The sequence below is a fragment of the Mobula hypostoma genome, chromosome 10 (genome assembly GCF_963921235.1).
Source record: "Mobula hypostoma chromosome 10, sMobHyp1.1, whole genome shotgun sequence".
Classification (NCBI taxonomy): Eukaryota; Metazoa; Chordata; class Chondrichthyes; order Myliobatiformes; family Myliobatidae; genus Mobula; species Mobula hypostoma.
Window position 1 is genome coordinate 97,374,962 of NC_086106.1, and position 25,807 is coordinate 97,400,768.

A 25,807-nucleotide genomic window follows, 5' to 3' on the forward strand; every position below is an offset into this window, starting at 1 on the left:
TGCCTGACCTGCTGTGTTCCTCCAGGATTTTGTGCATGTTGCTTAGTATTCATCAATGTTCACTTGCATTTTCTTGGCACTGGCTAATTGGATAGATTTTGATCATGACCCCAAGAGCATGAAGCAACTTGAAGTGTACGCTGAACCACCAAAAACAATTCAGTGCAGAGTTGGGTTGAGTCTGATTTTCCACAATGCACGTTGATTTTTGCAGCTGTGCTAGAATTGTCGGAACAGTACTTTCCAATGCAAGGCAGAAGAAAATTAATCTTCTGTGATCCAGCTGTCAGCCTAATTTTTTTTTAATGAGAGATGGTCAAATACATTTTCTTTTGTCTGGTCTACAAACCCATAAAAAACCTGACTTAATTCCATTTGACATTGCTTATTCATTTTAAACATCTGAATGAACTGAATGCACCATCCCTTCATCAATGCATTGTGATCTTGTGAAGAGCACTGATGTTCAAAAAATATGATCAGACAGGCTTTTAAAATATCAAAACAATTAGTTCATGGTGCATTCAGTATAAAAAAGACTTCTTCTCGGTTGTCGGGTCTGAGCTTGGTTTATAGCACTGGAATGACCACTGGAAAGGAAAGCCCCAGACACAAGGTTAAGTGTAGTACTAGGAGGTGGCGAACAGCTTCAGTGATTGGAACTGAAAGAATAAGCCACATCCCTTCTCCTGAGAAAGCTGGAAATTCTTGCCAGGAATTATGATATATGTCCATCAGGTGAAAGATGTACTAGATTTGTAAAGACTTCCATGCCCTCCAGCTAAAACATATGAAAAGTGATAATTGACAAATTAGTGGAAGGTTTCCATGGAACTCTGTAAAGATCAGTGTCCATGGAGGGGAGCTAAGCGAAGTGAGAAAATTGTAGAAAACAATAGATATCTAGCAGTTGTGATTAAGGAGTGAAATAATCCATAGCTTCAGATTGATCTCTGAATATATTGACATATATTCACTGTTTCAGAATCTTCAATATCTGTGTTAAAACGATAACAGCTAGATGGACTGGATGGCTCTTTTCAGAAAGTTGCCTTATGCCAATAGGTTATAGAGTCATGGAGTCATAAAGAGGTACAGCGGGGAAAAAGGCCCTTCGGAGCTCATACTCATTATCAAGCACCATTTTTCACTAATCTAACACTAGTCTCTTTTCACTGTTTCCATATCACCATAGTCTCCCCAAGATACTGCCACCCACCTATATACTCACAGTAAGTTACATAGTCAGTTGCCTTATTATGCTGCAACAGGAAGAAATTGAAAACTTCACACAAACAACATTGGAGTGTTGTGGTTGAACCTGGTTTGTTGGAGTTACTTTCTGGTAATTAGTTCTGATAAACCCATATTTAGGGTAGCATTCTTTATAGGAAGAGTTGCTGGATTGAGAACTTGGTCATTTTATTTTCCTTTCTCTAGTACAGTGGCACTACAATCAATTGTAATCTTAACAAAAATATTTTTGTTGGTGTTTTGAACTGTTATCAATACTGCACAAAGAAGTAGGGAAGATATTGGGGAAAAAATGCTGGGGTGCAGAATTAATGACTATTTGGAAAGGCAGGGACTGATCAGAGAAAGCCATTGTGGGTTTGTCAAGGGGAGATCTTGTCTGACAAATGTGACTGTTTTTTGAGAAGGTAGCAGTGTGTATTGTTGTAGGCAGTGCAAAGTATATGGTTTACATAAATTTTTGTAAGGTCTTCAAAAAAAAGTCCCATGTGGGAGACTACTTCAAATGATTAGGGCTAATGGAATCCAGGGTAATTTAGTAAATTGGATCAAAGTTAGCTTGGCAACAGTAGACAGAGGGTTATTGTAGAGGGCTGTTTTGTGATCAAATTTCTGTGACTAGTACATTCACAGGGATCATTGCTGGGACACTAGTGTGTACTGAATGCGGATATAGGAGGCATGATCTGTAAGTTCATAGATGTCACATAGATTGATGGAGTTTTTGATAGTGTGGAGGGTACTATTATGCAACAGGGTGATATCTTTATGTTGGTGAAGTGGACTGAGAAATGCCAGATTGTTTAATCCTGATAAATGTGATGATACATTTTGGGAATATTAATGAAACTTAGACATATCCCATGAATGGTAAGGTCAGACAGAGCAGTGAGATAGAGAAGGTCCTTGGTGTGCAAGTCCAAATATTCTTGAAGGTGGCATTGCAAGCTGATAATATGGTTAAGGAGACAGATGAGATGCTGGTCAGGGATGGAGTACTTCAGTTATGAGGAGAGTCTGGAGAGGCTAACTCTGTTTTCCATGGAGAGGAAGAGATCAAAAGGAGGACACGATAAGCTATATTGTAAGAATTATTTTTTCCCTTTTCAGAGATTTTTAAAACAAGAGGACATAGATTTAGAGTGACTTTAGAGAAGATATTAAAGGGAGGGATGCTTTCTCAGCCGAAGGGTGGTGAGGATGAGGAATGCAGAAGTGTTTAGATCAGCAATTAAAGTGCCTTGGCGTAGATGGCTATGGGCCAAGTGCTGGAAGATGGAATTAATATTGAATGGTTCCCACTGGTCAGTGTGGATTTTGGGAATCAGATTACCTGTTGCATGCTGTATAACTCCATAACTCATAATTGTTGAAATTTCCAAAAGGACAATTGTTGAGTGTGTGAAATACAGTAATTATCCAGCTCAAAAGGCACTGGCAGTCATTGCGTTTCATACCGTAAGACATAAAGGCAGACATAGGCCATTCAGCCCACTGAGTCTGCGCCACCATTTCATCATGGCTGATTCGGGACATAGCCTCAAGGTTCGGGGGAGTAGATTTAGGACAGAGATGAGGAGGAACTGCTTTTCCCAAAGGGTGGTGAATCTGTGGAATTCTCTGCCCAATGAAGCAGTGGAGGCTACCTAAGTAAATATATTTAAGACAAGGCTGGAGAGATTCTTGCATAGTAGGGGAATTAAGGGTTATGGGGAAAAAGCAGGTAGGTGGAGATGAGTCCATGGCCAGATCAGCCATGATCTTATTGAATGGCAGAGGAGGCTCGACAGGCCAGATGGTCTACTCCTGCTCCTATCTCATGTTCTTATTTGTTATCCCTCACAAATATATCCAAGGACTTGGCCTCCATAGCTATCTGTCGCAATGAATTCCACAGATTCACTACTCTCTGACTAAAGAAATTCCTCCTCATCTCGTTCTAAATGGACATTCCTCTATTTTGAGGTTGTGCCCTTTGGTCCTATACTTCTCCATTATAGGGAACATCCTTGCCACATCTACTCCAACTAGACTTTTCAATATTTGAAAGATTTCAGTGAGATCCCCCACCCCCCCATCATTCTTCCATACTCCAGTGAGTACCAGCCCAGTGCTATCAAATGCTCTTCACACACTAACTCTTTCATTCTCAAAATCATTCTTGTGAACCTCCTCTGGACCCTCTCCAATGCCTGCACATCTTTTCTTAGATAAAGGGCCCAAAATTGCTCACAATATTCCTATTGCAATCTGACCAATGACTTATAAAACCTCAGCATTACATTCCTTACCACTGACTCAACCTGCAAGTTAGCCTTTAGGAAATCCCGCATGATGACTCCCAAGTCCCTTTGCACCTTAGATTTCTGAATTTTTTCCCCATTTAGTAAATAGTCTGTGCCTTTATTCCCTCTAGAAAAGTGCATGACAAGATACTTCCCAACACTATATTCCATTTGCCATTTTGTTGCCCATTCTCCCAATATGTCTGAGACCTTTTGCAGACTCCCTGCTTCCTCAACACTACCTACCACTCCACTTATCTTTGTATCATCTGCAAACTTGGCCACAAAGCCATCAAATTCACCATCCAAATCAGAGACGTATAATGTTAAAAGAAGGGGTCCCAGCACCAACACCTGTGGCACACAACTAGTCACTGGTATCCAATCAGAAAAGGTCCACTTTATTCCCATTCTTTGCCTCCTGCCAGTCAAACAATCTTCTGTTCATGCTAGCATCGTTCCTGTAATGCAATGGACTCTTATCTTGCTAAACGGTCTCACCTGTGGTACCTTGTCAAAGACCTGGAAATCCAAGTAAACAATATCCACTGATTCTTCTTTGTCTATCCGGCTTGGTATTTCGTCAATGAATTTTAACGGATTTGTCAAGCAAAATTTCCCCTTAAGGAAACTATGCTGACTTTGGCCTATTTTATCATGTGCCTTGGAACCTCATCCTTAATATTGCAGTCCAACATCTTCCCAACCACTGAAGTCAGGCTAACTGGCCTATACTTTCCTTTTATCTGCCCCTCTCCCTTCTTAAAGAGTGGAGTGACATTTGCAATTTTCCAGTCTGCTGGAATGATTCCAGAACCTAGTGATTCTTGAAAGATCATTCCAAATGCCTTCATAATCTCTTCAGCCACCTCTTTCAGAACACTGGGGTGTAGTCCATCTGGTACAAATGACTTAACTACTTTCAGGCCTTTTAGCATCCCAAGCACCTTCTCCTTAGGCAACTACACTGATTTCTGCCCCTGACTCTCAAATTACTGGCATACTGTTAGTGACCTGCACAGTGAAGGTTGATGCAAAAAATTATTAAGTTCATCCAGCATTTCGTTGTTGCCCATTATTACCTCTCCAGCGTAATTTTCCAATGGTCCGATGTCTACTCTCACCTCTCCTTTACTCTTTATATATCTGAAAAAACTTCTGGTATCTTCTTTTGCATCACTGACAAGCATATCTTTATATTTAGTCTCTTCCCTCCTTGTGGTTTTTTTAGTTGCCATCTGTTGTTTTTTAAAAGCATCCCAATCCTCTAAATTCCCACTAATTTTTGCTGTATTCCATCTCTTTTGCTTTTATGCTGCCTTTAACATCTCTTGTCAGCTTTGGTTGCATCATCCTCCCTTTGGAATACTTCTTCATCTTTGGGATGTATCTATCCTGCACCTTCCAAATTGTCCTCAGAATCTTCAGCCATCATCACTGCTAGTGTCCCCTCCCAGTCAACTTTGGCCAGCTCCTCTTTCATGCCTCTGTAATTCCCTTTATTCTGCTGGAATACTGATACATCTGACTTTAGTTTCACCCTCTCAAACTGCAGGGTGAATTCTGTCATATAATGATCACTGCCTCTTAAGGGGTTCCTTACTGTAAGCTCTCTAATCAAATCTGGTTCATTACACAAATTCCAATCCAGAATTGACTTTCCCCTAGTGGGCTCAACCACAAGCTGTTCTTAAAAAGCCATCTCTTAGGCATTCTACAATTTCTCACTCTTGGGATCCCGCTCCTATCTCATTTTCCCAATCTGACAGCACATTGAAATCTCCCATGACTATTGTAATTTTGTCCTTTTTACATGCCCTTTCGATTTCCCATTGTAGTTTTTACCCCACAACCTGGCTACGCTTCGGAGGCCTATATACAACTCTCATCAGGGATTTTTACCCTCACAGTTTCTTAACTCTACCCACAAGGATTCTACATCTTCTGATCCTATGTCACTTCTTTCTAAGGATTTGATTTCATTTTTTTACCAGCAGAACCACTTCTCTGCCTATCTTCCGGTCCTTTTGATACAATGTGTATCCTTCGATGTTAAGTTCCCAACTATGACCTTCCTTCAGCCATGAATCTATCAATCCCACAGCATCATACCTGCCAATCTACAAGATTTGCTACCTTATTCCATATACGGCGTGCATTCAAATGTAACACCTTCAGTCCTGTATTCATCACCCTTTTCGACTTTGCCCCCATGTTACACTTCAGCTCATCCCACTGAATGCAGTTTTGCCCTGTCATCTGCCCCTCCTTTCTCACATTCTCATTACACACTGTGCCTACTTATACACCACTTCCCCAATCCTCAGCCCCATCAGTCCGGTTCCCAGCTCCTTCCTCAAAGAGTTTAAACCCTCCCCAACAGCTCTAGAAAACCTGCCTGCAAGGATAATAGTTCCCCTTGGATTTAGGTGTGATATTCAAGTTCGACATAATATGCAAAACATGAAAGGTGGATTGGCAGCTGGTGACAGAAGTTGCTGAGTTTTTATTTCACTCAGCCTTGTTTGTTTCAGGTTACGAACACATTGATCAACAATACAGTCATTGATCAACAAAACAGTACTACTTCAGTGTTATGTTAAAATGTCAACCTGGGTGATGAACTCAAATTATCCTGTTGTATAAATGAACATTTCAAAATTTTAAATCAACCTTTAGAATAAGTTATCTGTAGTGCAACATTTTAAATCAGTTATTTGTCTTCATTTTGTAGGCTTTCTGATGTTTTGAAGCACAGAATACTTCCACAATATGATTTGAGAAGTCACCAAAAAAGTCAATAAAATGTGAGCAATATGATTGAAGAGAAATGAAGCCATGGAAAATGGAACTGAGAACACAAAGACACCGGACTGCATTGTGAACAGTTCCATTAAGAAGTCTTCTGACGTCTACTACATTGCAGGGAACAGAAACAAGATGAAGTTCTGTGAATCCAATCCCTACCAGATGAAATTCAGTGACAGTGATGGCAGCAGTGAGACAGAGGAACAAACCCGAGTGGTTACCTTCTTTAGTTCCCTTTTTAAAAAAACAAGAGCCTTTGGATCTAGAAAAAGGCCACATTCATTGATTGCTTTCAGAGAAAGCTCCAAACAGAAAACAAAGTTATCCTTCCTGGACAGGCTGAAATCATTCAAAAGGCTTAAGTCAATGGAACTCTTCAGGCTCCAATTCACGAGAAACTTAAGACGAAAGACCTCTAAAATCTGGAGTAGAGAGAAGAGAGGCGTGCCAAATGGTTCCTCAGCATGCAAGCAAACATTAGATGAAGGAACTTTTAGACATACCTATGCAGGGGATCTGCAAGATTTTGACACAGCTGGAGACTCAAACCTAATTACTTGTGCTCTAGAAAATATTAGCATTGAAGATGAACAGCCAGTTAACAAGAGTTGGAAGAATATACAACAATACTTCAAAAGTTCAAATAGAAAAACATTTGACCCAAATGTAGCAAGTTGTTACAATACAATAACTATCTTCCCAGAGGATACAAGAAATAAATATACAAAAATCTCACAAGAATATAAAGGGAGCAGAAGAAATGATGTTTTAAATTACCTGAAAAGGATGTCAGGTAAAAAGAAACTTACGGAGAAGAATGCAGGCCACAATTGCCAAAACTCAGACGGACTAGTAGACTCGGTGTCTATCAAACAAGAATATGACCAAAGCTATTCAGAAAAATCAAGCAGGATAAGAGATAGGAAGCACTTGTTGAAAGCCATTGATTTCAGCAAAGTCATTAAAGTAATCAACAGAGAAAGTAAACAGAACAATTTTATTGACACCTACACACAGTTTGAGGAGACCCCTCAGCCCAGTCCCAGCAATCGTAACCGACACCTTCCCCCTATCCCGATTATTCCAGAGACTGAAAACGGGAAAGCTATCTCACTGTCACAGTCTTCTCTCACCCCAGACTCTGGATTGTGTAACTCCCTGAGCCAATCCAGCCTGTCAGAAAGTCTACAGCTGCATGAAATAACAAGGGCTGAAATTTCTGTGCAGAGATGCAATTCCGAACTGCTTGATTCCTTCACACCTATTTCCTCCCTATGCGATGAGTGGAAGATCCCAGAGGTAGCGCCTATTTGTCAAGCTACGTCCGATGGTATCCACTGTCAAGAGGGTCCAGAGCTCCAGAGTGTACCTGCTGAACCAAAGACGGAGATTCAGTCAAAGGATGTAAGTGAACTTTCGTGGGGATATTCAGCTACCTATTAGGACAAATATGTGACATCATTTCAGTTTAACTAGATAGTGCAGGGCCTAGAAATTAATTATTGTCTAGTAAGTAAAGGCATCCATTAGTCTTGCGAGACCATGCATCTGCGCCTGGAAAGTCTTTACTCTCCAGGGCGCAGGCCTGGGCAAGGTTGTATGGAAGACCAGCAGTTGCCCATGCTGCAAGTCTCCCCTCTCCACGACACCAATGTTGTCCAAGGGAAGGGCATTAGGACCCATACAGCTTGGCACCAGTGTCGTCGCAGAGCAATGTGTGATTAAGTGCCTTGCTCAAGGACACAACACGTTGCCTCGGCTGGGGCTCGGACTCACGAACTTCAGGTCGCTAGTCCAATGCCTTAACCGCTTGACCACGTGCCCACACATTCATTGTCTAGAAAGGCATATTAAATGTGTGTGTGTATAGGACAGTGTACATAGATGAACAGGTTCTGTGACACAATTATTGTGTCCATTGTCCAGGGTATTGTGTGTAACAGAATATGCACAGGAATATGCACAGAAATCATTGAATTGTAGTTACAAATGGGCCTTCATCCACTTCATCCATCCTGACTATGATGCAATAATGTTATTTGCCTGTATTAGCCCCATATCCCTGCACTATTTTCCATTCAAGCAGCTGTCCAAATGTCTTTTAAGCATTATAATTGTATCTGCCAGCATCACCTCCTCTGGCAGTTTCTTCCCAATGTTCACCACCCTCTATGTGTAAGCTTAATCCTCAGACCTCCTTTAAATTTCTTCCCTCTTCCCTTAAACTTTAGCTTTAGACTGCCCTGTCTTTGAAACACAATTTTGAATATTTAAACTATCCTATCTATGTCCCTCATAATTTTGTAAAACATTTTCAACCGCTTGGCTTTGTCACTACAGAGGAACTGTAACAGGGCTGTGGATTGTAGAGGGTGTGGGAGTGCTGGAGCCTTAACTGGGGTTTTTGTCTGGGCTTCGGGAAAGGGTTATGAATGGGTACTAATTGCGCTTTTTAATGTGACAACTAGTATCACAAGTAACCAGTTTTGATTTGGGAGAGACATAATGGAGACCAGTATGTGTGAGGAAGAATAAAGATAATTCAAAGAGTACTCCCTGACGGTAGATTAAAACACAGGACTCCATGGCAGTTCCATTTAACTATGCAGAAGTAAGTTCCCAAACACTGTTACGTCCTGCTTTTGCATGGTTGGCGATAAAATTGCCATTTGAACAGAGGACCTGAAAGCAATTTGGTGACCTTCCAGGCTGCACATTAAACTATTGATAAAATCCAGAAGTGTAGGCTACAGCAGACTGGCAGTAATTAGTGGAATTCTTAAGTGTGCACGCCCTTTTTTTTCTATTACCTCTGCAAAGCAGTTTTGGGTGTTATTTTTTTAAACTAAAAGATCTAATAATCAGATGTGAGTGTATTTAATATTCTGAAATGGATAGTTCTGTTCACTTGACAAGATCATTTAAGGCAGTAATAACCAGTCAAAATAGATCTTGTGTGTGCCTGTGATCCCTCTATTAAAACAAAATATATGTATATCCTTGAATATATTTGCAGATTTTCTCACTCCAGTCTTTTTCATTGTAAGCTGTTGTATAGAAGTGTTCTGCATCAATGACTGTGGCTCAGAGACCTGCTGTTTCTTTCTGTTTACCTCCATTTTCTTGTCTCTTTCTAGTATGTCTCTTGTAACCTCTGTATCTACCTGAACCCTTTACTCCTCGTCTGCCCGTTATTTCTTGCTTCTAAATGAACTTATTTCCTTGTTTCTAAACACTGCTTTGTAACTGTTTCTAACTTGTATCTCTAAATCTGAATAAACTCTTTCAAGAAGTATATGAAATCACATACACATGTGATTTCATGGGGGCTAAGCAGGTGCTATACCCTGCCCAAAGGTGACCTGCAGGCTAGCAGAGGGAAGGACTGCCTTACACTTCCTTTGGTAGAGATGTATCTCCACCCTGCCACCTACAACTTCCTGGAGACCCAACATTAAACATGCAGTATGACCTTTGAGAACTTGGCCGTTTAACTGAATACCTCCAGGGTGCATAAACTTCGGCGAGCCCTTAACGAGGGGATACATTGTAGGAGCAGTATTAGGATGGTCAGCCTATCGAGACTGTTTCACCAGTCAGTCATGGCTGTCAAGGGTGTAATGAGAGATACACCATTGCTGTCTGGATGATTTGGTGGCAGGAACTGGTTGGATTGTATCTTCAGCATCTATAACTCCCTGTAGTAGAGAATTTCAAAGTTTAATAGCTCACTGTAAGTCAAAATTTCTCTTTATTTCAGTCCTTATGTGGCCAAATACCCATCCACAAACTATGTCCAATTATTCTGAATTTCACACTGGCTTCATCTTTTTTAATTTAATACTCTCCATACTGTGAGAACAGATAATTTTTCTGATAATTCCTTATTGCACATTATTAATTCCCCAGTGTCAGGTGCAGATGCTTCAAAACACCATTTTGCTTCATTATATTCCCAAATTTAATTTACATGTATTTTATTGGAATTAGGTCACTTAATATTTGAATGAAGCTTCACACAATCTATTTTTTGGGCAGTTATTTCCTTTTGTTGAGTCATCTAGGACAAAGGGCTGTCATCTAAGAACCAGAGCCAGGTTTTACAGGAATGAAAAGGAAGGTAACAGTTTTAAATACTTTTCTGCAAGTAGCAATACTAAATCTAAAATTATGAAATTCTGATGCCTAAACATCTAAAGCATATTGGAGTAAAGGAGAGCATATGGGTTAAGCTAAACATGAGCTTTCATCCCATTGAATGGGAGGACCAGCATGAGCGGAGTGGCTTACTCCGATGTTCCTGTGAGCAGCATAATTGGTAAGAGTCTCTATGCACGGGTCTTGATTTCAAATTGGTTTCTCTTGCCAAACATTATAACCTGAGAGCTTTAAAACTCAAAAGGCAAATGCTGCTTCCAATAAAGCAAAACAGCTTCAGAGAGCAGTGAACTATTCTCTTTGTGCCATCTCCTGGTTACTTGCAGTACTTCAGCCATTAGTTTCTTTAGTCAAGTGATTCTGTCTCTCTAAGTTACTGTCATGGTTCCATGCAGGGGAGTAGTGCATAGATAGACGAAACGTTCCAAGGATCATCAGAAAATTTGAATGTCATGCCAATGAAGGAGATATTAGGTGGTGATGACTAAATGGTTATCTGAAGAAGCACTTTAAAGAGGAGGAGAAGGCAGAATGGCTTGCAAAAATATTTTACATTCTGGGATATATTAAAAGTCTTATTCCAGTGATCTGATTACTTTATATAACCTCCTGATCCTTCAGAAGTAGTCACAGATTTCAGTTGTAGCATTTGTGTCAGCTTCAGATAATGTACGGGCTACCACTGAGGCCTCACCAATGGGAGAGAGCTTTTCCAAGTTTAATCTATGAAATTCACTCCCAAATATTCTACTCTAAAATTTAAAACTAGTATGAGGTATTCCTGTAGAATGGTTGGATTAGAGAATTACTTCATATTAATTTGACAACTTTGCTCAATCTGATCGATCTTGAAACAATCTTTCACTTTCCCCAACATTCATGCCTGGCTGACTGAGATTATCCATTTTATGCTAATAGAATTCTTTCCAATTTATGTTTTAAATAACCAAGCCAAATAGAATAAATTTTTGGAAAATGTGCCATAAATAAGAAAGGTAAATTGCTATACTATTTTTTCAGGAGCAATTTCAAATTTAATAATGTGCAGGACTATACAATTGAATTGATTTCTAGCATGGAATTATTTTTCATACAAAGAAATGTCTCACTTGATGTCATAATTAAGCAACTGCTTATTTATAGGGAGAGTGTGCACTATTCTTTAGGAGGAAAAACAACACAAAAAAAATTCCAGTAAGGTTGATTAAATCCATTGACTATGCCTCAAATGTTTCAAATATTATCCTGTCTGGCATTAGCTGAAGAAAAACAGCTGTTTTATAGGAAATAATTTCTTGCCTAAAATATGCAATATTGATACCTCAACTTAAAATCAGAATTTCAGTGATGGGACTTACTTATACAGTGTGTATTTCTGAACACATGAGTGAAAACATTATTGTAAATTTTGGTTTGTGTTTAATAAATCTTAGAAATGTATTAAGCTGCAAGGGAATAAAAGAGAATTTTTACTCATAGTCATTATTTCTAAAACACAATTATTTTTAAAATAATCTGTATTCTGTATGTCAAAGATCCAGCAAATTTGCTGATGAGAGAATGGTTCTGAATGTAAATTTTAGATGAACGTAAATGCTGTAAAATTGCCAATAAGAAACGTAGTTAATATTAAAGAATAGGAATTGAATGATGCCCATAAAGGTGCATTAATAATGCAAAATACCACTGACAGAGGCCACTGCAGAAAAATTCAATAGCAAATAAAGCCCGTGGTGTCGTGTACTACTGACTGGCCTTACATAGTGAAATGCCTATGTGCACCTCATCATTGCAGAATGAAGAAAGGAAGCAGGCCAAAAATTAAATGATGCAACATTGTTCAAATGTAAATTTGTGGTATATATCTTAAAGAGAATTAAGATTAAAAAGTGAAATTTAAATCCACAAGGTTTCTGCAAAGGAGAAAGCTGATGGGCTGTCTCATGATGAAGAAGCCAGAGAATCAGAAGAAACAAAGAGTAACCAAACAAATGCAGACTGTGGAAAGTTGCCACGCCCTGTGTCAGATTGTGGTCTTCTTAGTGACTGGCAAAGCATAATCTTAAATGATGGCTCGCCTAACGTAGCAGAATTCAGCATGAAACCTAAAGTGCCGGCAGATCCGACTGGAGCTGAAAATGGAATTTGTAGCAGTTCTTCACCAGCCATGAAGATAAGGCTTAGAAACAAACGTGCTAGGCAAAGACCTTTCTCTGTGATAGATGGAGCATCTCTTGCTGGACATTGTGAGACGACAATCAATCTTCATCAAGTAAGATTTGGCTGATTCTCTTCTGATATTTCTCTAATCTCAGGTTATTTGAAAGACTGATCAAAGTCATTTCCTTCTGACTGCTTTTCCTGCTCCACTTGCTCACAGAATTTCCTTTGGAATGTTGCAGAAATTGACAGAAATTACCTGCATGAAAAATACACTATCCTTCTGCAATGTACTACTCTTTTTTCTTCATCAACTCTCTTACTTACTTTAATTTTCAACTTGCACAATATACTAAATATACAAAATGTGCTCTTCTTGAGCTTTGTTGTAGGAAGGTGAGTCAATTATAAATGGTATTAACATTTTCACTCCTGTCCTATTTTTACATACTTAACTAAAAGTAAATGATGATGGGGGAGTGGGATTGCTTATGGTATTGCATAACCTCCCATGCTACCTTTGTGACTGGCAATGGCATTTCTCACTGTAGTGCTAATTCCTGGAGACCAAGAAGAGCTTGATTTTGTCCTTAGTGCCAAATGGGAGATGGGGCAGAGGTTGGCGTGCTGTGGTTGGTCTGATGTGGAATCCGGTTGCCAAAAGGATGATCCCTGTATATGCTTTCCCCACTCAGATGTAAAGTAATTTTAAACATTAGATGAAGTGCAATATTGATGTCCTTCAGATTGAAACTGCATGTTAGCAGTCATCTGGAGACCCTGCACAAAGTGTGACTACTTAACCAAATTACTGGACTGCTATTCATGTCCAAGAGCCATTATATACCAAGAATGAGGTTTTTAGGAGAGTACAGTCATTGCATTTCCTGTTTGAAATAGCATTGGTAACAAACTTTCCACTCTCATGTCCAAAACTTTCCATGGTCTTGGCTCCCTGAACCCTCCTCTAATCTATCTTTGGCTTTTAAAATATTCCAGATTTTTATCATTGTGCTAATGTCAGAATTGTCATTAGGTATCTGGACCATAAATTTTGAGATTGTGACCTGACTCATCGCTATATCTGACTCCTTCCTGAATTCAGTACATAAAACCTACCTTGCTAGATAAACTCTCAACCTGTTCTATAATTACTTTATCCTACTTATGTAACTTCTATAATAACTTATGTAACCTGGCATCAATTTTCTCCTGTGATACTCATAAAGAGCTTTGGGATGTTTTTATTGCTTTCAAGTTGGTACAAAAATGTAAGCTGTTGTTACTGGCATTAAAATAAATTGAGACCCTTATCTGCAATGCAAAGTGATAGAGCCCTTCAAAATAATCTTAAGGATGAGACTGTAGCAAGTAACTTCTAAGTAGGGTTGAATGTAGATGTTACAATGAGGAAGAGATTATAATGGTAAAGAGCATCCAGTATAATATTTTAGAAACAACTGGACCCTTAATGCTCTTACTTTAGTTCACTATCACTGTGCTTCAATGCATTAACTCTTACGAGTTAAAACAAAAACTGATCATTGTACTTACTTATCTCTACCTCGTTGTGTCTAGTTTAGTTTTCTTCTCTGAGCTAAAAATCCTTTGCATGTGCACCCACTTGTCTAAAAAATTCTCTGCTTGTGCACCCACATGTTCAAGCTCATACATTGAAGGACAGCACAAGTTTTGGTGACAAACTTCAGTCCATCTTCGAAAGATATCCCTCTGTGAATACACTTGCTGTTGGAGCCACTGCACAGCTTCCAAACATTGAAAAGCTGGTTGCCCTCCATTCTAGAAATGCTGAAGGCAACCATAACATGGTCCCTGCCTATGGCACAGAATAAGGACTTGTACGATCTTAGTTAGGCATTCTCACATGCAGAGCTGTCATCCACAGTGGGATGTGAAATGGGTAGCAGCAGAATGGCTGCATTATACCTCTCCTGATTATCCTTTTCCTCCTTTAGGGGTCTATATTGGCCAACTTTTCCAGTTCTATTTCCCTCTTTAGGAAAAAACAAAATAAAGAAATGGCTGATAATTGCACCTAATTGCAAGTACGCAAGAAAGTTATTATCCTGCTGTGACTAAATTGCTATTTACACTACACTACAGAAGGACAGTTAAGTTCAATATTTGCCAAAACAATTTCATTGCCCATAAAGAGCATTCAGAGGCTCTTACTTCTAACCTTTGCACTCTGAGGAGGTTATTTCTGCCAATGGAATTTGAACTGTGCTGCAATATCAGTATAAAATTACATTAAAACTCTTGCGTGATATATTGTTGTTCATTAACAGCAATATTAAGATACTCCCCACATTGCTACTTAGAATGATTTAATTGACACTTTTGTTACTGATATTGCACAACTCAATTTTATCTTTCCAAGTTATAAATAAATCCAGCAACTGTGTGGGGCTGAATGGACAGTTTGACACTGATCTACTGTTCATCCAACTTATGGATAAGGGAAGTTGAATTTTTGTCTTTACTCTCAATGTGAATTTTAATCACTTTTTACTGATAATAGCCCCAATATGGTTCATTCCAGATGTCTCAACATCTGACGGACAATAGTATGCATTACTGCTCTGAAAATTCTGCCCAATATCTTGGTTGCTGGTGTTAGTTTTTATGCCTGATTGAGGAAAAGAAATCTCAATAATATTGTAACAAATTAAATGTAAACAAATCACCCCCTCCCCTGCTTCTGGTTTCACCCATCACCTACCACCTTGCACTTCTTCCTCCGCTCCCTCCACTTTCTTACTCTTTCTCATCTTTTTCACAGTCCTGATGAAGGGTCTCGGCCAGAAATGTTGACTCCTCTTTTCCATGGATGCCGCCTGGCCTGCAGAGTACCTCTAACATTTTGTGTGTGTTCCTATCATTTCAACTAAGTTATTTTCTGAGTAACATGCTTTTAAAGTCATACTTATAATTTCCCACAAATCAAGCTGTGTAGATTTATTTTTCATTTTTTTCTCTAAACTAAGTTATTTGGAATATTTATACTTTGATCTTCACAAACTGTAGTCAACACATGTGGACTTGGGTAAGGATCTTGCCATGTTTCGGAAGTGTCCAGTTAGGTCTATGCAATCTAGCAAGAAAATTAGGCTGCTTTGAACATAGCCAATGACATAATCACAAGAATGATAAGTATAACTAGATCTCCGAAGAGTCTAATCTGGAATCCTTAAAGTGACTGCTGAATACCATTGGCAAGTAAAAACATTCAGCTTCACGAAAAGATCACAGAATGTGAAGCAAAGGGCTGCCCTAACTTCTTGGAACCAATGCTGTTAACAATTGCAGAACAGCATAAACAATACACATAAAATGCTAGAGGAACTCAGCAGATCAGGCAGCACCAATGGATAGGAATAAACTGCTGATGTTTCTGGTTGAGATCTTTCATCAAGATTGGAAAAGAAGGTGGAAGAAGCCAGAATAAGAACATGGGGGGGGGGGGGGAGGGGAGGGCAACACAATGTTGTTTCTTCCCTTCATGATTTTAGTTATTATTCATAACTCAGGTAATTAGACAGTGGTTCCAAGAGTGGCTCTGTCAACATTTTCCTCTTGAAGCTTGACTCTGAACCCAGTCAATTGGCAATGATCTATAGAATGCCAACAGCGAGACAAAAGGACAATAGTTATGAACCCTTCAATACCATTTTTGGCATAAAATGTTTAATATGTTTGATGTTACTTCACTGTCACCTGGGATACTGGACGTTGCTTTGAAAATACCATTGATCATCAGCTGGAAGGGTAGACTATTAAATTCTGTTTGAGATATTCACAACATTTATCATCATTATTCTGTACCATCAGACATACTTCTGATGAATATTTTTAATCTGCAGCCAGCAACTTGCCGCCCACCACCACCACACCATGTTCCACCTTTCCGAGCAGTTTCCGATAGGATCCGGCCTCTCCACTTGTCCCAAAGCACGCCGATTGGACTTGATCAGGTTGGGTGGAAAAGCCAAATATTAGCAGTAACAGGTGAGCACACAAATGCTTTATAACTTTAACTCAAGTAGCATCTGTGGGAGGAAAAGAATTCTTGATGTTTTGGGTTGTAATCCAGTGTTAATTGATTCAGTGGATGAAATACATGTCATCGCATTTACTGCAAACCCAAACTTTCAACATAACTGTAATCCTCCACCAACTTCAATAAAATCAACTTTAGCCAAAAGTTAATTAGCTAACCTTATCTCAGAAAGTTCTGCTGTCTTCCCAAACAGTAGGGTTTGAAAAGTGGTGTGTTAACTTGATGCTGCAATGAGAGCCAGTTATGTTAAGCCTTTTGAGCAACAAACCTATTGCAGATGAAAGCCAATGTATTGTGTATAATAGAAATGACTTTTCACAGGAAGACACGGACAAAGATCTGTCACGTGCATAAGTAGTAGAGAAAATTGGGGAGGATTTTAGATCAGAATGGGAATATGATGGAGTAAGCAAACAGGAAGTGAAGAGTTGGAGCATTGAAGAGGTAGGACATTGAATTTGTGGATTTGTGGACATGGATGTGGGTGGGAGTTGGAATTATGTTTGAGTAGTGATAGAAGGGGTTCAAAACCACAGCTCTGGGGTGTAGGCAACCAGCTGCATGGGGAAATGGAAAGGGACAAGCACAATGAAAATTCCTAAAGTAGAAACAATGAAGGAAAGTCAACGTGCCCAGCTCTCTGCGGATGAATTAAGTGAAGTCAATCACATATAGATAATGAAAGAGCAAGCTTCCTCTCTCTTCTGAAACCTCCTTCAGTTGGAGTAACACTGGGAATTTGATTGATCAGAAGAAAGAACTTACACACAAACTTGTCATCAATTTTTTACACATTTGTTTTTACTCTGACATGAAAGAGCCTTTTCTTTGACCGTGTCTAAAAAAGCCAAATTAAATCCACTGTGATTCAATGTTGTAAAACAATAAACATGAAAACTTCCAAGGGGTGGGGTTGAATAATTTTATAGGCACTGGAGAGAGAATATACTCATGGAATAATCTGACCTCAGTAATTGAAATATTGAGGGAACTGAAAATAGATTAACACCTATTCTTGTGTATGGTAAAAAAAAAGAGGACATGTAATTTTAGAAATTAAATTAAACTCTATTAGATTACATGCAGGAAAATATTTTCATGTAAACTTTTGATTTTAGAGGCTGTACTTGTAACATCAATTGAAATGGCTGGAGAAGAGATGGAGTGTTATTTTGCTTGTAAGTGATGAACAGTATGAGGGATTGAAATTAAGATAAAGGAATAATCTTGTCAAACAACCTTGTGAATTTAACACTACACTTATCCTTGTAAGCGGAACAAGTGCTACACATGCCCTTACACTTCCTCCCTTACCACCATTCAGGGCCCCAAACAGTCCTTCCAGGTGAGGCGACACCTCGCCTGTGAGTCGGCTGGGGTGATATACTGCATCCGGTGCTCCCGATGTGGCCTTCTATATATTGGCGAGACCCGACGCAGACTGGGAGACCGCTTTGCTGAACATCTACGCTCTGTCCGCCAGAAAAAGCAGGATCTCCCAGTGGCCACACATTTTAATTCCACATCCCATTCCCATTCTGACATGTCTATCCACGGCCTCCTCTACTGTAAAGATGAAGCCACACTCAGGTTGGAGGAACAACTTATATTCCATCTGGGTAGCCTCCAACCTGATGGCATGAACATCGACTTCTCTAACTTCCGCTAATGCCCCACCTCCCCCTTGTACCCCATCCGTTATTTATTTTTATACACACATTCTTTCTCTCTCTCTCCTTTTTCTCCCTCTGTCCCTCTGACTATACCCCTTGCCCATCCTCTGGGTCCCCCCCCCCACCTTTTCCTTCTCCCTGGGCCTCCTGTCCTATGATCCTCTCATATCCCCTTTGCCAATCACCTGTCCAGCTCTTGGCTCCATCCCTCCCCCTCCTGTCTTCTCCTATCATTTTGGATCTCCCCCTCCCCCTCCCACTTTCAAATCTCTTACTAGCTCTTCCTTCAGTTAGTCCTGACGAAGGGTCTCGGCCCGAAACGTCGACTGTACCTCTTCCTAGAGATGCTGCCTGGCCTGCTGCATTCACCAGCAACTTTGATGTGTGTTGCTTGTGAATTTAATGGTTTACCCTTTTTCATCGCAAGTGTCACATCTAGTAAGCCTAATCGCTTAATAGTGGAAGAAGATGAAATGAGTTATGAGCAGTCAGTAAGTGCAAATGGATATGTAGATATGATATTCTTATTCAACAATAATACTTGAAACTGGAACATAAGTTAGAAGATACAGTCATCAAAATTTATAGTGTTGCAGCTGGAATGCATGTTAAATTTTTCATCCAGTTCTGGTTGCCAAGAAACAAGTGAGATACTCAAGCACTGGAGGAAGTGCAGAGATGCTCTGTGAGGCTGACCCCCTATCTTGGATGGTTCATTCCTGAGGAAACACAAGATCTGCAGCATATGGTTACTCTGTGATCCCTGTCTTGGAGGCTGACGTCAGATCATCTTTCAACAGGGTGAACCCTCAGACGGTGATGGTGAAACTTGGCAGGGCTCTGAAAACCTGTGCCAATCAACTGGCAGGAGTGTTCAAGGGCTTCTTAAATTTCTCACTGCTGCAGTCGGAGGTTCCCACCTGCTTCAAAAGGGCGACAATCATACCAGTCACCAAGAAGAGCAGGGTGAGCTGCCTCAGTGCCATTCGCCCAGTGGCACCCACATCTACTGTGATGAAGTGCTTTGCAAGGTTGGTTATGGCTAGAATCAACTGCTGCCCAAGTAAAGACCTGGGCTCGCTACAATTTGCCTATCGCCACAATAAGTATACAGTGGATACGATCTCACTGGCTCTCCCTTAGTTTTGGATCACTTGAACAATAGTAATATCTAGGTCAGGTTGTAGCTTATTGATAACAGCTCAATGTTCAACACCATCATACCCTCAGTTCTGATCAACAAGCTCCAAAACCTGGGCCTCTGTACCTCCTTCTGCAACTGGATCCTTCACTTCCTCATCAGTCTGTGTGGATCAGAAATAACATCTACTACTCGCTGACAATCAACACAGGCACACCTCAGGGATACATGTTTAGTCCACTGCTCTAATTATATACATATATGCTTATTGGAATTTGTATTTTTTATTATTATATACAGCATCACAATGTTCAGATGCTGCAAACAACAAATTTCATGACAAAGGCTAGTGATATTAAACCTGATTCTGGTTCTTAGTAACGTAGACCGTTCAGCCCATGAGAATCATGAATAGGGGGTAGTATTATAGAATAAAGCATCAAGGATCAACTTCATTCATTGTATATATTTAGATTCATTAGGAATTTGCTGTGGTGTGTTGTCGAGGTGCAACATTCAACACTCAACAATGATGAAGAATAAAGAACTATATAAATATAAAGTTAGAGGATAAAGTATGGATAGGGAATAAAATGTGCATAAATACATAAATACCAGCCTGTATTTAAAATGTAAACAGCAGTGCATGGAGTGATAGATAGAGAGTCTGGGAGGGCTAACTAGAATGGTTAATCAGGTGAATTGCCTGGGAGAAGAAACCTTTAAGATGGCATAAAGTTTTTGTCTTAATAGCTCTATGGCACTTTCCAGAAGGGAGCTTTTGGAAAAGCCGGTGAACAGGGTGGGTAGTGTCCATGATGATTTTTCTTGCCTGTTTCTTTGTCCTGGGCACATACAAGATGCAGTGCTGGCAGACTGCAGCCGAAGACCTTTTCTGCTGACCTTACAGCTTGCTGTATTTTTCATTAGCTGTGAGAGGATGCTGCGCCAAGCACAGTAATGGCTGATGTGAGGACGCTCTCTATGATTGCAGTGTGGAATTGCACCAGTGTGGTCTGGGGAAGATGGAATTTTACCGCTGTTGCAGGTGCATCCTCTGCAGTGCCTTTGTGTTGATGAAGAAGATGTGGTTCTTCCACATGAGGTTTTGAGAAATAACGGTGTCCAGGAACCTGAATGTTGAAACGGTGCTAACTGTAGAGTTTTTGATGATGAGTGTGTGGAATGTGTGGAAGTCCCGAAGTCGATATGTATCTCTACGGTTTTCAGGGCAATCAGCTTCAAGTTTTTATGATTGCACTGAGACACAAGTGAGATGATTAACGAATTGAATGAGGAAATAACAGATCTATGAGCGCCAATCAAATTTAAGTATGCTACCGGTGAATGCTTTCTATGGAGAATGATGAATATGTGTAATAAACTTCAGACAGAGCAGTTCTGCAAAAAAAAAAAGGGATAGCTTGATGATACCACTGGAGAACACTGGGGAAAAAATTCTCATCTATAGTTACCATGTGAATACCTGATCACATCTTTGGTTATGCATGCTGTTCTTTTTTAGAAATAAGTACTTATGTAGAACTGCCAAGAATATTAATCAAATGACTGTGTGAAGTCATTTTGGGTGCAACAGATGTCCTCATGTGCTAAGTGTTCTTAGCAATCGACGGAGTAGTGAAGGTGCTCTGTGTGGATTTGATTTTCCACAAGCAGGACCCTCCTCAATGCCTTCCTAATTGATAGTGTAACAAAGTATGACAAGGACTTCTCCTTTCAACACTTGTTTAAAGGATGGAAAATTATATTTAATAAATATTTAGAAGGTGTATAGACAAATTGAAACTTTAAAGCAAGATCGCTGTTGATGTGTTGCAACTTGAGCAATGGTACATTCGATTGTTGGGTTAGTTCAATAGAGAGACACATGGAAAAATAATTCATACCCAATACCCTTCCCTGTCACACTTAGTCCTGGCATGGAAGTATATCACTGTTCCTTCCTTGCCATTGAGCTAACATCCAAGAGCTTTGTATCCAACAGCTGTGTAGAAACTCCTTCAAAGTACAAGTATTTTAGACAATAGTCTAAAATTTAACTCAACACTAACTTCTCTAAGAAAAATGGGGAGGGTAGTAAATGGTGATCTTGCAGTGAAGCCCCGAACATACTAGGTAAAAATAATCAGAAAAGACACAAGCTGTAAAGTTCCACAATTTGTTGTGACAATACATTACTAGAAATATGTAATACCTCTAATAGTATTTCCCCATAAAAGTTCTGTAGATTTAATGTTCTCATTCCCTTTTTCCTCATTATGAATTCCAATCTGCTGATTGCTCATTTAGATACCAGATTAGTAAGTACAAATGTTATGTATAATTTAAAACAGGTTGATTTTAATGTGCACAAGTAGAATGTAAATTAATTTTCTTTACTGATATCAAATCATCAGCATTGATAATTAAGCTAATTTCACATAAGATGGGTGATTTTTCATATGCTCAGCAGCTCACAGCTCATTTACTTTGGCAATAATGGCAGAAATCAAAACATTTTTAAGAAGCAACTCCCATCCGTTACGTGAAGTTCTCCACTTTTCAATTTTCAAGCAAACTTAATTTTGAAGTAAACCTTGAAAAAGGTGGTCCATACATTATCTTGATGCAGGGGAGAACCACATTTCAGTAGGCTATTGTTCCTGTTGTAGGATGTTGATGGACCAGTGGATGTGTTCCAGATATACAGAGGCCTAATCACAAATATCCTGAAAGTCCGAACCAGAATGCTTCAAAATGAATTAAAATATTGTTTGTTTTTATTTTCTGTTATACATTAACATTACACTGTCTCTATCTCCCAAACCTGTCCTGAATGAGACTCAGGCTTATATTTCAGGCTCTCTCCACATTTCTTCATTTCACTGCATTAAGATCTAAAATATAATATTTTTAATGTTTGAATGCACCTTGATAACATTATACAGATTTCCACTAAAAAATTGCAAAAACTTCCACTTCATTTTCTTAAACACTCTGACCTAGAAATTTAATCAGTTAATCCTCTTTCTTTCCAACATTAATCAATTAATAATTGACTTGGCCTGAGGTGAAGTGCAATAGCAACTATTTCTGGATTGCTCTGCATTCTTTAAGAAATCTGACATGAGGACTACCCCATGTGAGTCACCCTTGTGTTCCAGTTGCTGTGTCAGTGACACAATTCCTTGTGCAATTGTCCATGTAAAGCATTGTGGGAGAAATAAATTGGTTTCCAAGACCGTCAATCATTCAGCAATACTAAATAACTATGTCTTAGTATAGGCACAGGGGTGGGGCCCCTGTAAGGTAAAAACCTTACTTCCCCATCATCCATCTTGCTCCCTCCCTTCCAACCTGTTAATCCCTTAATCTCTCTCTTAACCCCACAACCACAGTAAATGAGGCCTTGAAATGATGTTGGCAAGCAAGATTAAAGAGACCTCTAAAGCCTTTCATAAGTATATTAAAGACAAGTTCTATGAAGAACTCGACACCCTAATCTCAGCAATCCCACAGTCAGAGAAGCTCATCATTCTCGGGGACTTCAATGCCAGAGTAGGGACAGACTACCAAACCTGGGAAGGGATCATTGGAAGACACGGCACTGGCGAGTGTAACAACAACGGCCTTCTGCTCCTTAAGACATGTGCCACACACGACCTTGTCATCACCAACACCCTGTTCCGCCTACCCACCCGTAAGAAGACGTCATGGATGCACCCATGCTCGAAGCACTGGCATCTGATTGACTACATCATCACCAGGAAGAGGGACAGGATGGATGTCAGAGTGACGAGAGCCATGTGTGGTGCCGACTGCTGGACCGATCACTGCCTCATTGTGTCCAAGTTCAGGCTTTGCATTCTGCCCATGAGAAGACCCCAAGGGCAGAAGACTGCAAAAAGGCTGAATGTCTCCAAGCTGAAAAGCAGCAGGGTTGCAGAAGAATTCGTCGATGACCTTGAAGGCAGACTGCCAGACGCACCACAGGATGACGGGACCAGCATTGAGGAACAGCGGACGGCCTTCAGAGATGCTGTCTACACTACCGCCCTAGAACATCTCGGACCAGCAACCCGAAGAAACCAAGACTGGTTCGATGAGAATGATGAAGAAATACAGGCACTACTAACGGAGAAACATCAACATTACAGAGTGCATCAGAACCACCCCTCGTCGTTAGCCAAGAAAGATGCCTTTACCAACGCAAGAAGAAAGGTGCAGAAAAAACTTCGCGAGATGCAGGACAGCTGGTTCAGCAAGAAGGCCGATGAAATCCAGGGCTATGTAGACAGCCACGACATAAAGCGCTTCTACGATGCGCTTAAAGCTGTATACGGACCCCAGTCCTCCGGCTCCTCACCTCTCCTCAACGCAGATGAGACGCAGCTGCTGACAGAGAAGAAGCAGATTCTAGATCGGTGGGCTGAGCACTTTAACAACGTCCTTAACTGCCCTGCCGACATCAACGACGAGGCCATTGCCCGCCTGCCCCAGGTAGAGATCAACAAGAACCTCGACACCCTCCCCACAGTAGATGAAGTCAGGAAGGCAGTGAAGCAACTCTCCTGTGGCAAAGCACCAGGACCCAATGCAATCCCTGCTGAGGTATACAAAGCAGGAGGCCCTGTCATGATGCAAAAGCTGACTGTTCTCTTCCAGTCCATGTGGAAAAAGGGACAGATCCCGCAACAGCTGAAAGATGCCAGCATAGTCCACATCTACAAGAGGAAAGGCAACCGCCAGTCTTGCGACAACCACCGAGGCATCTCCCTCTTGTCCATTGCGGGGAAGATTCTGGCCCGCATCCTGCTCAACTGCCTTCTCCAACATCTTGAGCAAGGTCTGCTCCCAGAAAGCCAGTGCGGCTTCCGTGCTGAACGTGGGACTGCGGACATGATTTTTGCTGCGCGCCAACTCCAGGAAAAATGCCAGGAGCAACACAGTGACCTCTTCGTGACCTTTGTCGATCTAACCAAGGCTTTCGATACGGTCAGCAGAGAAGGCTTGTGGAAGATCATGGAGAAGTTTGGCTGCCCCAGCAAGTTCATCACAATCGTCCGACAGTTCCACGACGGTATGATGGTGAAAGTTCTGGATGACGGCAACGAGTCGGAGGACTTCCCAGTGACAAATGGCGTCAAACAAGGCTGCATTCTTGCCCCGACTCTGTTCAGTATGGTATTCTCTGCCATTCTGACAGATGCCTTCCGTAACTACGAAGAAGGAATCCACGTCAGGTACAGGACTGACGGCAGGTTGTTCAACCTTAGGCGCCTGCAGGCAGTTACAAAGGTGCGAGAGACTGTCATCAGAGACTTCTTGTTTGCTGATGACTGCGCACTCAACGCCAGCACAGAGCAGGAGATGCAGCGTGAAATGGACTGCTTCTCACAAGCCTGCGACAACTTCGGTCTCACTATCAGCACCAAAAAGACCGAAATTATGTACCAGCCTGCCCCAGGAAAGCCATACCAGGAGCCGCGCATCATGGTGAAGGGCCAGAACCTACAGGCAGTCGACAACTTCACCTACCTGGGCAGCATACTCTCTCGTGCAGTGAATATAGACGCTGAGGTCAACAACAGGATTGCCAAAGCCAGCGCCGCCTTTGGGAGACTCCGTGAGAACATCTGGGAGCGGAGAGGACTCAGCCTTACCACCAAGCTGAAGGTCTACTGTGCAGTGGTCCTTACCACCCTCCTTTACGCCAGCGAGACCTGGACTGTCTACAGCAGACACGCCAAACAGCTCAACCACTTTCACCTGAGCTGTCTCCGCAGACCCCTCCACATCAGGTGGCAGGACAAAGTCCTCGACACGTAAATCCTGGAACGAGCTGGGCTCTGCAGCGTCTACACCCTCCTGCTGAAAGCCCAAGCCAGGTGGGCTGGACATGTGGTCAGAATGCCAGACAGCCGATTGCCTAAGCAGCTGCTGTACGGAGAACTGTGTCAGGGCAAGCGCTCAGTCGGGGGGCAGAAGAAACGTTACAAAGACTGCCTCAAAGCGTCCCTCAAAGGCCTGGGTGTCAACTTCAACATGTGGGAGACGCTTGCCCTCGACCGTCCAGCTTGGCGCAGCAAGATCACCACAGGAGCCCGTGCAGCTGAAGTCAGGCGCATCATCGAGGTGCAACGAAAGCGTACTGTGCGCAAGGCCCGAGCAGCATCCACTGCCACGACAGCACCCACCCACTTGTGTCCCACATGTGGGCGAGCCTTCAGGGCCCGGATTGGCCTCA

At 41.0% G+C, this 25,807-nt stretch overlaps 1 protein-coding gene and 1 long non-coding RNA gene across 2 annotated transcripts in view; one reads left to right on the forward strand and one right to left on the reverse strand.

Annotated features, from left to right (window-relative positions):
- Positions 1 to 25,807, reverse strand: part of LOC134353066 (uncharacterized) — a 129,868-nt gene that overhangs the window by 15,399 nt on the left and 88,662 nt on the right. The window lies entirely within an intron of this gene.
- Positions 1 to 25,807, forward strand: part of LOC134353064 (rho guanine nucleotide exchange factor 9) — a 314,061-nt gene that overhangs the window by 12,361 nt on the left and 275,893 nt on the right. The window contains exons 2-4 of the mRNA XM_063060922.1: positions 6,274 to 7,751; positions 12,415 to 12,777; positions 16,550 to 16,694. Coding sequence (XP_062916992.1) covers positions 6,378 to 7,751; positions 12,415 to 12,777; positions 16,550 to 16,694 — 1,882 coding nt within the window. The 5' untranslated portion in view covers positions 6,274 to 6,377. The remainder of the gene's footprint in view (positions 1 to 6,273; positions 7,752 to 12,414; positions 12,778 to 16,549; positions 16,695 to 25,807) is intronic.